General features: G+C 36.4%; 1 protein-coding gene across 1 annotated transcript in view; it reads left to right on the top strand.

Moving 5' to 3' along the window:
- Positions 1-15355, top strand: part of LOC150089319 (uncharacterized) — a 150188-nt gene extending 134833 nt beyond the window's left edge. The window contains exons 10-13 of the mRNA XM_090388999.1: positions 1282-2026; positions 4089-4133; positions 10981-11043; positions 14359-15355. Of these exons, the coding sequence (XP_090245125.1) occupies positions 1282-2026; positions 4089-4133; positions 10981-11043; positions 14359-14678 (1173 nt within the window). The 3' untranslated portion in view covers positions 14679-15355. The remainder of the gene's footprint in view (positions 1-1281; positions 2027-4088; positions 4134-10980; positions 11044-14358) is intronic.
- Positions 15356-16897: the final 1542 nt, after the last annotated feature.

Here is a 16897-nt window from a genome sequence, read left to right as displayed (position 1 = left end):
TTAGTGTAACCTGTATGACATTCTGGCCTCACATATTACGTGTTTAACTGGTCCACACTTTTACTCGTAAGGACCACTGAAGTGGGAAGTATTTAGGGAATGTGGTCAAACTGAAGATTTGCAAATTTTACATCACGGTGACCAAGTATAGCTAGATTCTGGAGGTTGATACATTCAGCATCTGTTATGAATGAGATCTCTAGCAATGGACATCCAGCAGATGGTGGTTTTAAATAAAACTAAATGTTCAGTATTAAACAGGCGAAATATGCTGAAAAGAAATGAAATCTTAAGTACCTAAAGCTAATATTCTTTAAATCCAAGTTTAGAGATTATTAGTTTACGAGTTAAGCAGTGATATTTCGTAATCATTGATTTAATTACACCTTTTCAGAATTACTTTTCTAATACAATGCGGACTTGTTTCCCTAATCACATGGAGAACACCTCACGACATCAGTTACCTTAATACAATGTAAGGACGTAGGTGCTGTCTGAAAATGCAAGTTTCGGTTGCAAATAGCCTTAATTGTATCTATTTTCAAAATAAGTTATGCAAAATAATGACACCTTTTTTTTTCTCAATCTACTAAATTCAATGAAAAAAGTACAAGTATGATTAATGTTTACTGCCCCATAAAATAATTTATGGTACCACCTCAGCTTTAATCTAGGACATAAAACATAACAAGGGATAAAATCATAGATCAGTGTTTTTTAGCATATGTTTCGTTTATATTTTAAAGTTTCTTTTATGATTACCACCATATTAAATTAAAAGATTATTCAGCCAAGTTAAGGATGGTTTGGAAATAATGTTTCGGTTCTTAGAGCGGATCTATTTCCAGCGAGGAACAATTCCGGACTTATTCTGAAGAATCTTAGAGTAATGACAAAAATCAGTGATTCAAACACATTAGATGAGATGCATGGTTTCTGTTGTTGATTTTATGTAGACCTAGTGCTGTCAGTTATATCCTGTGAGGATGGAATTGGCATTACCATTTTTCACGCCTTTCTGCATTACCTTCTAAAGTTAAGGTCTCGTGCAAATTGTTGTAGGCCAACATCTTTAAAATTGAGACCATTTTTTCTTGGAATTGACAATTTTATTCCTGCTTGTAAAAACATCAGTGAAAATAATTGAACCAAAAATGTGATGGATCTTTGTCTCCCTCCGTGTTCAGTCCCTCCTTGCAATAATACTGATATGTACCCGATATTAGTTACATACTTAATTTACATTTGAAGTGGACAATTTTTCATCTTTCTCAATTACAGGTACTCCTGAGGAACAGAAATCCTGGCGTCTTTTATGAGTACTGGTTACCTAATCAAATGTCTCTTGGTCACCATCCTTCGTCTGTGTCTTCGCCGTCTCTGGCAGCACCAACACCTCACATTCCATATATATCGACAACTACTAGAAGGTCCTGGGTGCCACCGCCTTCCAGACACCCAACTCAGAGCGTCCTTGAAACCAATGGGAACCATGTAGTTAATTCTGTTATTCCATCGACACCAAAAGATTATACCGATCAAAAGCGTAATAATGACCATTGGAACAGAGGAGCATCAGCTGACGCCACGTCCCTTCCAGATCCTTTTACTTCTAGAACGCGTCGCCCATCAATTTCGGCTGTGACTATTCCAGACTTTCCATCTGATAGACGAACTCACAGTACTTTACCTGGCACTCGAATTGATGCTGCTTGGCCTAATTCAACGAGCCGTAGTCTTCACCCAACTGTCACAAGATCTCATCGCTATACAACACCACCTAGCGATGATCAGAATACCAATGGATACCGCAATATCAACGATCACGATTATAATCGTTACTGGATTAACGGAAAAAGTTCCTTTCCTTCAGAGACCCGTCAATCAAACAGATCACCCAACCAGGTTGACTTTCCGGTCTCAAGAAATCGTCCATCGCCTACACCAGTCACGATTTCAGTGCTGCCCCTTCCAGAACTCTCGTCATCTAATGAAACCAGGACCAAAAAGCAGAAGAGATATCGAGGTATGTATTATGTAGCACAAAAGTTGCAATTAAACATATAAACTCTACATTTCATAATTTAATTGAAGGCTACTACATATTCATACATGTAGATAAATAAGTAATCATTTTAATCATATACCTACCATTAATATCCAGAGATTCCTCCTTATGTAGTTAGTCACGTTTTCCACCCAAGCACCACGTGTCAGGTACAACTAAAAATATGCTCGTAGGGCTTCCAGGAGACAACAAGACGGTTGTAAATACAAGATGAGGCGATTTAGACTACCAGCGCAGAATATTAATAATAGGGTGTCACATAAGCGGTTAGTTTGTAGATGACATTTCAATGGCAATCAATATCTGTAGGTCGACAATTGATAATGTGATCTGCAAATGGAAGCGGATTGGTGCAGAAACCATCATGGAACGGCCGCGAAATTCTACGAAACCTCGACTAATGCCGGATGCCGTCTAGTTTGGTGCAAGGCCTGCCGTTCTTGTACCTTAGACCAATAGAAAGATGTACTTTGGAGTGATGACTCGCAGTACAGGTCTACCAGTGTGACGATCGTGCTTGGGTGTGGCAGTTTCTCCGGAGAAAGCTACTGCCGGACTGTATCGTCCTGACAATTAAGTTTGGCAGAGGCAGCGTACGTGTGAGGAGAGACTGTTCAAGGAACAGAGCTGAAATGGCTTTGAAGGCCAACTGGCAGAAAATATTGGAGTAAATTTACAGAATGGAGGCCAGAGACCATCAGAAAAGCTAAATGTTTCAGCACATGTCATTAGTTTTGTGGTAAAATAATAATGGTTATTTGTAGACATGCAGATGTCTGGATATTATATTAGGGCAAGCGTGTGGCAATCCTTCGAAGGAAGTATTCACAAAAAAAGAAAAAAAAAAACGAAGTCAGACTTCAAATTTAATAATTTTCTCTGAAATTAAAGAAAACAAAATTCAAACTTATTTTTATCATTGTTTGTTTTAATACGAGGGAGGGCAGAAATTTCGCCAGCGGACTACTTGCAATATGTGGAATGGGAAAGCCGTTATTTCTTTTTCGTAATCGAACTGTTGGGTCACTTTTGTCCATGCTGCTGCTGCTGCATTTTTACTGACGTCACTTTGCATATGAATACACGCTCTGGTGACTGTTACTGCACATTTTTATTTCCCTACCACTTCAGGAAATGAAACCTATTTTGTACATCCGTTTCCTGCAACGCTTGTACCTGCTGTCTGGACACCTCCATTCCTTCCACATCGTGTCATATCGAAGTAGCCAAATGGGCATTTTAGGTTATCGACATGACGAAGTGGCCCATTTAACGATACAAAAATCTTTATGATATGAAGTTAGTCAGTCAGCGTTGAGCCATATTCTCCTGTAGTCTTCATTCTGCTTCCATCTTCTAGAGCCAGTGGGTGCCAATGGTTTCAGTATAAACCAGCAGGCATCTTCATTTGATTATCCCTACATGAGTTAGCCTTTAGCACGCTGTTTTGTGTCTGTAGGTGATCCAGCTTTGATGCATTCCCTCTCCCTGCTCCTCTACGTCTCTTAATGAAATTGGCATTTTATACAAATAAATGCTAATAGAAAGCGCCTCAAAAGGAAGTAGTATGAAAATAATTAAGAAAACTTGTATAAGGCTTGTGCATTCTACCACTGCAGGATAAAACGTTCGAAACGTTTCTCCGAGACGCATTCCCTTTCTCTCTCTTCAGTCTTAAACTGTTCCAATTAAGGTGAACAGCATCTTGAAATTAATTAACTTATCTCACCCCAGTTGCTTTCCATATTGAATCAGTAAAAATGTTATTTCATTGAATAATTTATGCAATACATAATTAATTTTCGGTGATCTAATCTTTTGTAATACATATACTGCCAGATTATGCACATTACGCTGTTAATAAACTTAATTTGATTTTCTCTTCCACCGTAATAGTTTTTGTTTGAAAGATAGTTTAATAATCTATGACAAGAGATCGTTTATTGAATTATCGCAGAGTGTCTCGGCATATTTTGATTTTCCTCAAAGGTAATGCTCTTTATGAATATTCTATTTACAGATAAGAACCGGCAGCATACGCAGACCAGAAGGAAACAACCGTCAGGTGAGCTGTCTTAGCAATAATATTGTATGGCTAATATTTTATTGAGTATACTTAGAAAGATAATGGGTTTTCAAAGTTAAAGCCATATATTTGTAATTAATGAAATTAGCCGTAAACCTCCCTGAAGGTTATTCAACTATTAGTATCTTGAAAACTTGTATTAGATCTAGATTTTTGTCCAGACCGTTGTCTTCGAGGAAGCTATGGGTCCATTCCTTTTTATTGCACACAGTTTGTCCCACGCAACCGATATAAAAATGTTTATAAAACACACATTAAATTCTTTATCGCCCATAAAGAGAGGGATAATACTGCAGCGACTTCAAGCAATACCAACCAACTTCTGGACTGACCTCAACGTCTATGTTGATAAGCTTTGAACTAAACGCATGGCGAAACTTTTCCACAAAACGTGAAAAACAAAACAATTTGCAAAGTAGATGGTTCAAAGATGAAGTCGGTAATTAACAGACCTTTAAACTTACATGGAAGGGAAAATTATGGAGTTCATGATTAAGGATGAGGCATGCAGGATCATGAAACAATAATGTTGAAAAGGTAACTGCGTTGCAGTCCGACATTTAAGTTCCCTCATCTGTATGAATACCTGATAAGCCAGCACGTGTTTTGGATATGATGTACAGGAATCTTGCTAGTAGGAATAAAGAATTATTCCATTGTCAAAAGCCTTGGTTAGGCCTCTTGAATATTGGAACTTCCATTTCGGGAAAGATGTGGATCTACGAGAAAAAGTTATAGAAGAACAAAAAGGTTAGTTATTGATATAAATAAACATTCCTACATAGGGAGAGCGAGTTCAGTTTTGTGGAAAAGGGCTCCAGACAAGGCATACGCATGGTGACTTGATTTAGCACTTCGAAAAGGGTTTAGTAAATTAGATAATGAGGGGAGTGTCATTTTTCTTTCGCGTGTCGCACAAAATAAAATTTTTATCTATATATGAAATAAAACAGTGATAGAGCCTTATGATTTGATATAATAAAACCATTTCGTTGGAAATAAACAAAAAGATAATCAAATTTAAAACCCGAGGCAAAACTTTTAAAAAATGCGAACTTCAGCATTTTTAACTGGCACTACTGCTATGAATTATAAGAAAAGAAGGGATGCATGTTGGTATACACTGGAAGGCTGCCTCTTCAAATTGTGCACATAGTGGTCTAAGCTCAACAGAGAAATTGTAGTGTAAAACTAAAATAGTGGTAAACAGTTGAGTACTCTATTTATATTGCTAAATAATGAAGTAAAAACGCTTCAAAAACAACAATATATTGTATTAGTAACGGCCGTATGGTGCAAGAAAGCCTATGGCTTATGCTGCACCAGCCAAAAAAAAAAAAAAAAAATCCGAACAAAACAATGATAAAAACAAAAATTAAATAAATAATAATAATTAATAAATAAATAAAAATAATAAAATGAAATGAAAAATAAATAAAAAGGAAATTAATCCTATCATCCTATGCGCTTCCCTTACCCGAAAGTACTATCCAGATGACCTTTGAATTTCCCCAAACTGTCGGCCTCTACCACCCATGAAGGCAACCTATTCCAGTAATTTATAACTCGCTGGCTAAAATAAAACTTCCTGCAGTCCAATCTAAACATTTCCCCCCGTAACTTGAATTTATGTCCCCTAGTTCTAGCATCATTTATAATCTTGAAAATTTTGTCCGCATTCATTTTACTGATGCCTCTCAGAGCCTTAAACACCTCAATCAAATCTCCTCTAAGGTGTCTAGTTTCCAAACTCTGCAACCCACATATTCGAAGTCTTTCTTCATAAGAACGCCCTTTTGCCGATCTCACCAGGCGAGTTACCCTTCTTTGCACCCTTTCAAGAAGCTCGATGTCTTTCTTTAGGTGCGGTCTCCATACTTGAACACAGTATTCCAAGTGTGGTCTAACATAAGCCTTATATAATGGGATTATCACGTCCCTATCTCTACTTGCAAAAGTTCGATAGATCATCGATAGGACACCATAGGCCTTCCTTGCAACCTGTTTACAATGCTCAGAGAATTTCATGTCTGACCGTATCGTAACACCCAAGTCCCTTTCCTCCAGTACTGGGTTTAGTTGAACTCCACCAAGTGAATAAGTTATTTTGGGATTACTGTTTCCCAGGTGTAATACCTTACACTTTGTTGGATTAAAGCACAGCTGCCATTTTTCTGACCATTCTTGAAGTCTATCTAGGTCTCTCTGAAGAAGCTCAGCTTGACGGTGATCATTAACTACTCTACCAATTTTAACATCATCTGCAAATTTAGACATCACGCCCTCTATCCCTTCATCAATGTCGTTTATGAAAATTAAAAACAACAGTGGTCCTAATACTGATCCTTGGGGAACCCCACTTCTTACATCAACCCAATCTGAGGAATAGCCATTTATCACAACCCTCTGCCTCCTGCCCTGAAGCCATCCTTCTATCCATCTAAGGATTTTCCCAGTGATTCCAACCTGTTCCAGCTTATAAAGCAACCGCTCATGTGGGACTGAGTCAAAAGCTTTGCTGAAATCTAAATAAACAATGTCGAAATTATTCCCTAAATCCAGCTCGTGAGTGACCCTTTCGAAATAGCGAACCAGATTTGTTAAACATGATTTTCCCTTTACAAAACCATGCTGAGTATCCTTGAGAATTTCAATTCGATCCAAATGATCCTGAATTCCACCCTTGATCATTGCCTCCATGATTTTCCCTACTACTGAAGTCAGACTGACAGGTCGATAATTTCCCACTTCACTTTTAGAGCCACCCTTATGTATGGGAGATACATTTGCACTTTTCCAATCCAAGGGAATCTCCCCAGAGTCTAGTGATGCTCGCATAACCAGCCTCAGTGGTTCAATGCACTCGCTTGCCGCCTCTCTCAAGATTATAGGGTATATTCCATCAACTCCAGGAGCCTTACTGGTCTATAGGCTTGAAAGTTTTTTCATTAAATAATCTTGCGAAATTTCAATATCATTAATTACATATTTTTTAACTTCGCTCCCACAATTTCCCTTTGCCACAAAAGGCTTTTCATTTGTAAATATCGATGCAAAATAACTGTTGAGTTCATCTGCAACGGCAGCTGGTGTATTTATTACTATCCCCTTTCCCTTACGTAAAGGTCCGATCTGGTTTGTCCTGCTCTTCTTGGCATTTATATATGTGAAGAATTCTTTATCCCCCCTCTTTGCTCTGTTTGCTAGTGATTTCTCATAAACTGCCTTTGCCTGTCGAACCTTTTCTGTGGCTCTATTACACACCACCTTGTAGCTGCTATAGGCTTCAGTACTTTTTATTGCTCTGTAACTTTTCCATGCCATCTTTTTCTGCTCAAGTAATGTGTCAACTTCACTATTCATCCAACTTGGAACCCTTCTCGAGGAGTATTTTTTTAATGGTATATACGCATTCAAGGCATCTGTGATTAATGTTTTAAAAGCGTACCACAGTTCAATTGTATTCATTCTCTGCGCGATATCTACCCAGTTAAGAGGCCATGTAGTACCTTAAGGCATCGTAATTTCCTTTTCTGAAATTAAAACCCATTCCTTTGCCTTTTACTTCTGCTACCTCTCTCGTCATCATCCACCGTAGAACTCCATGATCACTTCCTGCTACTGGTTCCTCTACTCTCAGCCCTGTTATGTCATCTGATTCATGTGTGATGATGAGGTCTAGGATATTCTTTTCTCTAGTACTTTCCCTGACATGTTGATACAAATAAGTCATCTAGTTGATTTAAAAATTTTGTTCCACATGTCGAGTTTCCTTCCCATTTACTCCAATCAATTAGAGGCAAATTGAAATCACCCATAATAAGGCATTGACGCTTACTTGCCCATTCCATTTGCATGTAGAGGCTTTTGTCATAGTCTTCACAATCACCTGGTCTGTAGATTACGCCTACTCGCATTGTACCTTTGTTTCCAACTATCTCACACCATACAGACTCTATACTAGCATGTGAAATGTCTGAATCCGGGAAAGCTATCGTCGCACTCAGGCTGCTTCTGATAAGAAGCATTACCCCACCACCCCTTCTATCTACTCTATCCTTCCTAAATACATTATACAAGCCATACTGAAACTCATCATCCCCAATTTCCGGGTGGCACCACGTCTCTGTAAGCCCTATTATGTCCGCGTTACTTGTTTTAACCAGCAGTTCGAATTCGCTCATTTTATTGACGACACTTCTAACGTTACTGTATAAACAATTAAGATTTACTGTTCTTGTATATTTAACAACCCTAACACAACCCTTGAAGTTTTTTAGGCTCTCTTCCCTGATATTAGCTACCCGCTCACGTGAAACGTCTTTGGCCCCAGAACATCTAGATAATACGTCCAGTTGGGGTAACAGATAAGAACTCTTAAGGTATGTGCAAGAGTTACATTGACCAATATTATCAGATAAACGCGTGTCAGTATTACCCACATCCCCCCTAACTAGCAGTTTCCCTGAGCCTTTAAGGTATCCTCAATAATACTGGCAAAAACTTTTGCACCACCTTTGTTTAAGTGTATCCCGTCTCTACAAAACAAATTCCTTCTACCTACAAGTGTGGGCCATGCTGATAGAAATTTGCCCCCTAAAGCCTTGCAGATTCCTTCAAGACTTGAGTTAATCCACAAGGCTCTTAACATATAATCCCTCCTATCGTGTCTGGGCAGAATTGCAGACACATAGACATTATGGCCTAGCTCGCAACATTTCCTCAGCATGGTCCTGTATTTTTCCAACAAATTGTCAGATCGTGTACGTTTAATATCGTTTGTCCCCACATGAATAATAATATTTTCTTTACCCCCTTTAAAATCTGACAGTCTGTTGGTGACATCATCAATAGTTGCTCCCGTCAATTGTATACGAGGACTGAATGTTGAAAATGCTAATTGAATGTACGAAATTCTTGGTTGCCAAGGAGGATAGGGTTGAAGGTGGTAAACAGAATGAATACAATATGAATATGATGGAGAAAGGGACTTCAAACCACTGTTTACTGGTGGTCGTGTGAGAAGTCAAATTCGAGTCGTAGCTTTGTCGAATTCGCGTGGTATTGCTCCTGTCATTTGTATTGGAGAATGGGTAATCTGTTACAATTCACTGCTTTATAGCGTTATTCGGTATGATTTGTCATTCTCCCTTTCGTTTAACCGATGGCCGTTCCACTCTGGGCTGACTCTTTATAGAGGGTGCCCATCCTCTACATCTGTAGTTTCGAGCCAAGAGTCAGCTGCTATAAATTCGTAAGGGAAGATTATCCGTAAAGTTCCCTGCCAAAATTCCAAGAGATTTTTTTTAATGCTCTTGATTATACTCTGGCACGACCACGTCAGTGCAGTTTACCATAAATCATCAATATAAATGTTATCTTCAACGCCGTAGCACTGGCTCGAAATTCCCTGTTATACATGATTCAAAACTCTCCTATTAGTATGCATATACTGAATATGAACAGAAAATCGTCAAGTAGTTTTGTGTACCTAAATGGGAAGTGTTCATGTCACCATGAACACTTTCAACAAGTTTTCCGGGATTATTCGATGTCGAGAGTCGTCCAATATATTCTAGAGAATATACTGAGTGAGTTAACAGACTTGTAGAAGGGAGGCTATGACGAATGATGTGATACCTTTTTAATGTTCAGTTCAAAACGCACGAAAAACTAAAAAGTTTATTCGCTCTGACAGATATTTAGCAGTCGATGATAAAGGCCGAGTTGAACGTGAATAGCGTTAGGTTGATTTTTACCGAAAATATCTAAGAAATGATAGAAATAATTTCTTGCTCCAAGACAATTTCGAAAAACCAAAAGAAAAGGAAGCTTCAAGAATGTTCTTGCCAAGTGAGAATGTACTTGTTTTCGAGGCTGATTTCTAACTTCAAAGCTTTAAAGCAGTGTTTACTAACCTGCGATCTGTGCATCGATGAACGATCAGCTTTAAACGATTCTGTTACGAAATAGAATGATAGTTTTTTTTTTTTTTATAACAAATGTTTCTGAATTCTATAATAATATCTGTATCCTATAATAATAAATTAAGATTTCCTGTTTTAATTGAAATCAAAAGATAAAGGATAAATTTCATCTGAGTAAAATTTAAGTTGAAGGATGGTCCGTTGGGTCATAACAATCAAGAATCACTGCTTTAAAGTACTTAAAAACCCTTACACGCTTGGATACACTCACAGGAATTTTGATATGAGACCACCAAAAAATAATTGGTAAATTTTACGATAATATTTTAAATTAATTCTGGATCGTGTTGTTAAATCTCGAATTCCACACTGTGGTGATTCTTTAGCAGCGGGTTAATTATATTTGTAAATGGGTGAATAATTTATAACAATTTTTTACACTGTAAAACAAAATTACATGGTCTATCGAAATGTTTTTCTTCACTATTTAAAACATTTTTAATTATTTGTCCGAAAATGTTCCGTTGTCTAAATTTACGAATTCTGAACGTCAAATTACTGCCTTGCCTCACATTTGTGTTAATCGCGTACATGATTACGCTTTAACCATATAATTTTAAACGTTTAGTTAAAATATGGAAGTTCTTTCTTCTTCCCTAACTGATTAGAAATCCTTTAGTGGAAATTATCCACATACTTCAACTCTGCTTTGGAATATAAATAAAGCCTTAAAATTTGAAATATCCAAAGAAACTGCTGATAATATTATGACTTCTAGCAAAATTTACACATGACAATATATAATAGCATATTAAAGTGATGTATGACTGTAGTTAAGTGGATAAGTCTACTTGAACCTCCCAAAATTGCTTTAAACTTAATATTTCTAAATATTTTAGGACAATGCTTACCATGCCAGAAAGTGAAACATCAGACCAAGGAATACTGCAAGAGTGATTTTGGTGAGTATGGCTTCATTCGAGCTCTTCCTTGCATGATGAACGTGGAATGCTAAATTTTATTTCCATTGTAAACCAAATTTATTTCCATTGTAAACGTTTTAATGTCTTGCTAATAATGATGTGAAATAACATTTTTATCAGACTGGTATTTTATTGCAGAGTATTAATAAGTTTGTGTCCAACAAGGGTTGGACACATCTTGTTGGAAACGAGTGATAAGTGGCGAATCCTCTACACTGTTATACGTCTTATGTAGTTTACTCTGGGAAAATTTTTCATCTAAGGTTATTAGACAAGCACTGCAAACGATATCTTCTCCTTGCTCGAATTTCAATATCTTGGAAAATCGTGTGCGCTCGGACCAATCATTGGTGATATTATATCCATACTTGTCCAGCATGCCCAGACAGTGAAAATGAAAACAGGCTTTCAATTGGTGTTCTGAAACTTTTCTGTGCATGACTCGGTCCGGATTAATTAATGAATTACTCGGCCATTCTGCTAATGGAAATTTATAATTCTCGAAACGCTGTTGCATTAAAACTGCATGTGGAAATACCGCTAATGGTATTAAAAGTCATAAAATTCCTCTTAGGAAAGCGATCTGTTGATAAAAACTAATTGTTATGATTGGTCATGGAATACGAGATTTCTATATGAAGCAGTTATTAAAGGATTGAAACGCTTATATTATTACAAAGAAAGGACGATAAGCACATATAGAAGACAATATAAATAGTAATATTCATATGATGAGATTAACGTTTATTTTATACTTCCGGAATTACTTTTAGGATAGTAGACTTAAATGACTGCTTAGACCTTGTGTGTACCTCGTTAAGATGTAATTATCTCAATGATAATAAAGATAATTACATATCTTAACTCTTTGATTACTGAATCAAGATAGTTGCAACTGATTAGATATTTTTTGTAACATCATTAAGGTACTTTTCAAGATGCTTACAAGTTTCTGAACATGTTCAGGAAATCAAAAATAATCTACGTCTTTAAGACTTAACTTTAAGGTCGAGAAAATCTCTCCTAGTTGATATAACAGAGCAGGCGTGGAATAATAATTATTCACAAAATTGTTTCGAGATCTTATTCCATGGGAATAAGATCTCGAAAACAATTTGCTCCACATATTACACTATTAAAAAAATTAAGTATTTGTAATCTCAGAATAATTAAATTAATATTTAATGAAATGTTATATTTTAATATTACAATATAAGAACGAGTTACGGGATTTGTATCAATCTCTTGATCACACACAAAGTAGGTTTTCGGAGGAATTTTATATCGAATAATTCAAATCATGTTCTTAGTAGAAACAAGACAAATTATGCATCCCTTCAGTTTTTTTTTTTTTTTTTTTCCAGATGGCAGATGTATAATACTACATCAACTGGCAGATGATGTACAATACTGTAATGTTATGAAGTGTTATGAGGTTATCTATTTATATACCAGTTTCTGTCTTTTGTTCTGCTCTCAAGGCTATTTCAAAAGATTCTGTTATCCACACAAACCGAATTTCTCCCTAGAAGACCTCAAATCCATTATGGGCACAAAGCTAGATCGACCCTCTGCTTCCTTTATCATTCAGGAGGCACCACATAACAAAGCTTTGGTTGACTTGGTCTACATCGATGTTGCTGCTGCTTTTGATCCGTCAACGTGCTTATCCATCTTCTCTCCAGCTTCTATTGTATTTCTGACCCTCTTCCTCTCCTTTCCTTTTATGTCTGTTAACTGATAGGACAATTACCTATAATTCCGACTCGGCAGTCTATAAAAACAACCAATATGCCAGTATCACACAGGGACGGACCTTCCTCATCGCTTCTGTTTGGCTGTTCTTGTTTCCTGCGTGCAGGCGCATCCCTCCATGTTATTTTTATTTATTTTTTTTTTTTTGCCGGTGATAAAATTGAGCTTCATTTAATGCAGGTAGAAATCACACCTTAAATCAGAGTATCTCAGTAGTGGAAGATGATGCAAGCAGGTTATATACAGCGTCAGCCAAAAATAAATAAACCTACCCCACCTTATTTTCTAGCCCCTTCAATAATTGTCTAATCTATTCTTCCTTAAATTTATTCAAACTATCCACCTGACACCAAACTGTTTGAACAGTTGGAAGTTTGTTCCAACAGCGATCCTGTGATTGAACTCACGTCTGTCCTACAGCCATCCTTTCTAAATTTGTCCCTTAATGTGTTGTCTGAGAAGGATAAAGGCATTTAGTTCGCATTGCCCCTTACATTTGGCAAATGTTAGTCATGATTCACTGTTCAACGTGATATCACTTCCAACATTTTACAGTTTCTTTTTCTTCTTCGGCGTATGATGGATAAGCAACTGGATGGATCCTAGGCTGTCTAAAAAAAATTAACACGAACGAAAATTTATTGAAAAATATACATCAACCAAATGTTTCAGCATACAGAAACGATAATTGAATACTAGGTCTTTTCCATAATTTTGAAATCTACCTGAAACAACTATTTGTTTAATATGGCCTTTCTGAAGACACTTGTATTTATTTATAAAAGGAAACATAGCTGGAAGCCCATTAACAATGTAGAGGTTATTTGAAAATATGAAACCTTTATGGACTATAAATATGGAAAAATGCCCCAAAATTTTAAGTTAAAGCTTTAAAGGACTGTCTGAATTAACCCGACCAATGAAAAAACCCAACTCACAAAAGATTGAATTGAATTTTACACTGGGATGAGAAACTGGTACCATACTTTTATAGACCAGTTTGGAGGTCAGTTGACAGTGGGTTCTGATGGAACCACCAATCCAGATTTCTCCAAAGGAAGTGGCACTGCCAAACATTCTACATTATCACGGAAGACATCCCACAAAACAGAAGTTGAAGAATGAGTTAGCTCAAAGAATAATATATAATACAACCTTAACAAGTACTTTGATACCTTTGGTATATTGGATGTTTATTTCTGTAATAATGGTTCCTACTGGTTACGCTGTAACTGGATGTAGTTATCTAGAAAACTTCCAGTGAACAGATTCCAGTTCCATATTCTGTTCATTTTTGTGTTATCAAATTTGCGACTCCTGAAACTATTTTTAGCAGTTCATTTGCAGTCACAAACCAAACAATCCAACTTCATAATATCTCTGTCTCCCCAGTCTTAAGTAATATCTTAACATACGATGAGATAAACGTTTATTTGATACTTCCGGAATTACTTTTAGGATAATAGACTTAAATGACTGCTTGGACTGTATCTAATTAAGTTTTTCGCTGACCTATTTTTTTCATCTTTATTTTTGCAGTACTGCGAGTCCTGGTTCTAGGCTTTGAAATACTTCACGGAGAAACTCGCTACGAAATGGAGGTGTTGCAGTCGTTCAAGAATACCATGGCGATACTGCCTCGAGAGTACGTGTGGAGTCCAAACTCGTGTCGCTGTCCAAAGTTGCGGGTCGGCAAAGAATACATTGTAATGGGAAGGTCTGACAACGGGTACAGAAAACGTGAAAGTCGCTTGTTAGTAGACAGGAATAGCTTCGCAAGATCTTATAACTTAAAGTACGCCAAGAGGTTTTTGAGATTAAGGAAGGAGCAAGAGCGGAAATGCAGGAAAACGTCGTAGCTAGCAGTGCCGCCATCTCGTGGAGATTAAGAGAAAAAGGTCTGCGATGGAATTGGGGGTTAATCGTCAGATCTAACTGCGCTTGAAAAGTGTCAAGGATTCCGAGGTGGGTGTTGATTTACGTTTGGTTAAACGGCTTCCATCTGCTTCGGTGATGCTTAAATAATAAAGACAGCTGAAAGGAACAAATGAAACAGGAAAAGACTGTTGGTAGTCCGTTCGCGAAATCCAAGAGGACGGTTCATTCTTTACTTCTGGATGGTGAAATACTGTGGAGTAAGCAGATGAGAGAACCGACGTTTCCTGTTCTACAGTTCATGGTGTTTACATGCAGGATTAAAACAAGCATGGTTTCTGCTGTGCCAAAGTAATTGACATTTTAAGTTCAATGTTCAGTTTGACGCTGTATTATTTGTTGATGTTTTGTATTATAAAATTTTCCTAAATGGCTTGGCTGTCCTGCACACAGTTGATATGCACTCTTCGTAATAAAGAAAAAAAAAAAGAGGAGAAGGATGCAGCTTATCGACGTGTAATATTGGTGTTGTTCTTTCCAAACAAAATGAATGTTTGGTCATTGTACGTTGCTTTAAAAATGTCATTTCACTCTGAGAAGTTTTGGTTGTAAAGAAATTATAATGTATTGTACTTTAGGTAGCTTAATGTTGCTCTGAAATGTCCAAATTTCGTTGTAAAAATATTACAAATGCTGTGAACCTTAAGTTATTGATTACTAATCATTGTGTTGTCTTGATGTAAAGTATTACTGTAAAGCAATCTGTTGTTTCCCTTTGATTCCTAAATATAATGCCGTGTTCACTTATTGTATACTGTCTCCACTTGTTGCGTTTTTGGCAGTTCCAGCTTACTTCGGGCTCAGCTTCGTGCACTTGGACATGCATGGTCACTCCAACAGTTCGGACTGCGAAGAGATAGTCTAAACGTTTTCTCTGGTGAAAAACGTTTTCTTGAGGAATTTAAGTAATCAAAATATCAGACAAATAATTTCTTGGAGCAGTACATTCAAATTCTTATAAAAAAATTAAATTTGGATGTTTGTTCTAAATAGAAATAATTGAAAACAGAGGTTTACAAGATACTTGTTTACAGATATTTTAGAGCAATTATTTATTTACAATATTTAAAACAGTTACTTAAAGCTGCGGTTGTATCAAATTCTAGGCCTCTTAATACGTTGTAATATTCCACACAAACATAGCTGCTATTTGCAATTTAAATCCAATTTTCTGCGGCATATTAGCGTTAGATAACTATGCAGCTCTTTTGTCTCTTGATTTCTTTGAGGGTATGGGTTTTTTTTGATGGCAAATAAAACAAATCTCTAAATATCAATGGATTCCTTCTCGGGATGGAATGTCAATTTATAGCTCTATTTACTTACCACTTCTCACATTTATTAACAAACCGAAAGATGTAAAAAGAAACAAGACATATGCTTTTCCTTTTTAGGAAGTAAGGTATATTCTTAAAAATAAATATCAATAGGATGTTTGAATTAACTTTTAAAATAACAATGTTCGAAAATAGGTGGTTTTGAACAAAAATTTTGCGTATCATTGGATTGGACAGGTGTACCTTAGATGGAAAAAAAATTGATATATTGTAATGGAACCTAAACAAAATCTCGGAAAAATTGTGGCTGATCATTAAATTTTAATTTAATTATATGAAAATGCCAAGAGATTTTTTTTTTTATTTTGATCTTTTACAGACAGAAATGCAAATATACAGTCATTAGTGCTTAGTTAAATTTATGTAGAATTCTATTCCTCCTTATACATGTAATCACGTCATTAGCAGCTGGAATACGTCACGTTATCATATTACAAGAGAGGTTGTTACGCCATGTTAATTACTGCAATTGAACACTTTCGCACTTTGGCTTCATAATGCGATTAAAATATGTCTACCGCGATTTTGCCACATGGCACATAACGTTAAACGTGTAATAATTAATTGTTCTAGAGGTTCAGATCTCCTTTGAGTACGTTCTAAAATTTGATTTATTTCAATCATTTAATATTTTAATTAGGTTTACAGCTGTTAAACTGTAAACCTAATTAAAAAACTAATTAAAAATTTAAATGATTGCGCAGTTAACACTGCGCAAATCACTAGACCTAATTAAGTTTACAGATTAACAGCTGTAAACTTAATTAAACATGTAATATTGTTTAATTAAAAATTAATTAAGTCTA

This window comes from Mastigoproctus giganteus, chromosome 2, assembly GCF_048544385.1.
Source record: "Mastigoproctus giganteus isolate SK-2022 chromosome 2, ASM4854438v1, whole genome shotgun sequence".
In the NCBI taxonomy this organism is placed as follows: Eukaryota; Metazoa; Arthropoda; class Arachnida; order Uropygi; family Thelyphonidae; genus Mastigoproctus; species Mastigoproctus giganteus.
Note: the sequence above shows the minus strand (reverse complement) of the source record. Positions and strands in the feature narration are given on the sequence as shown.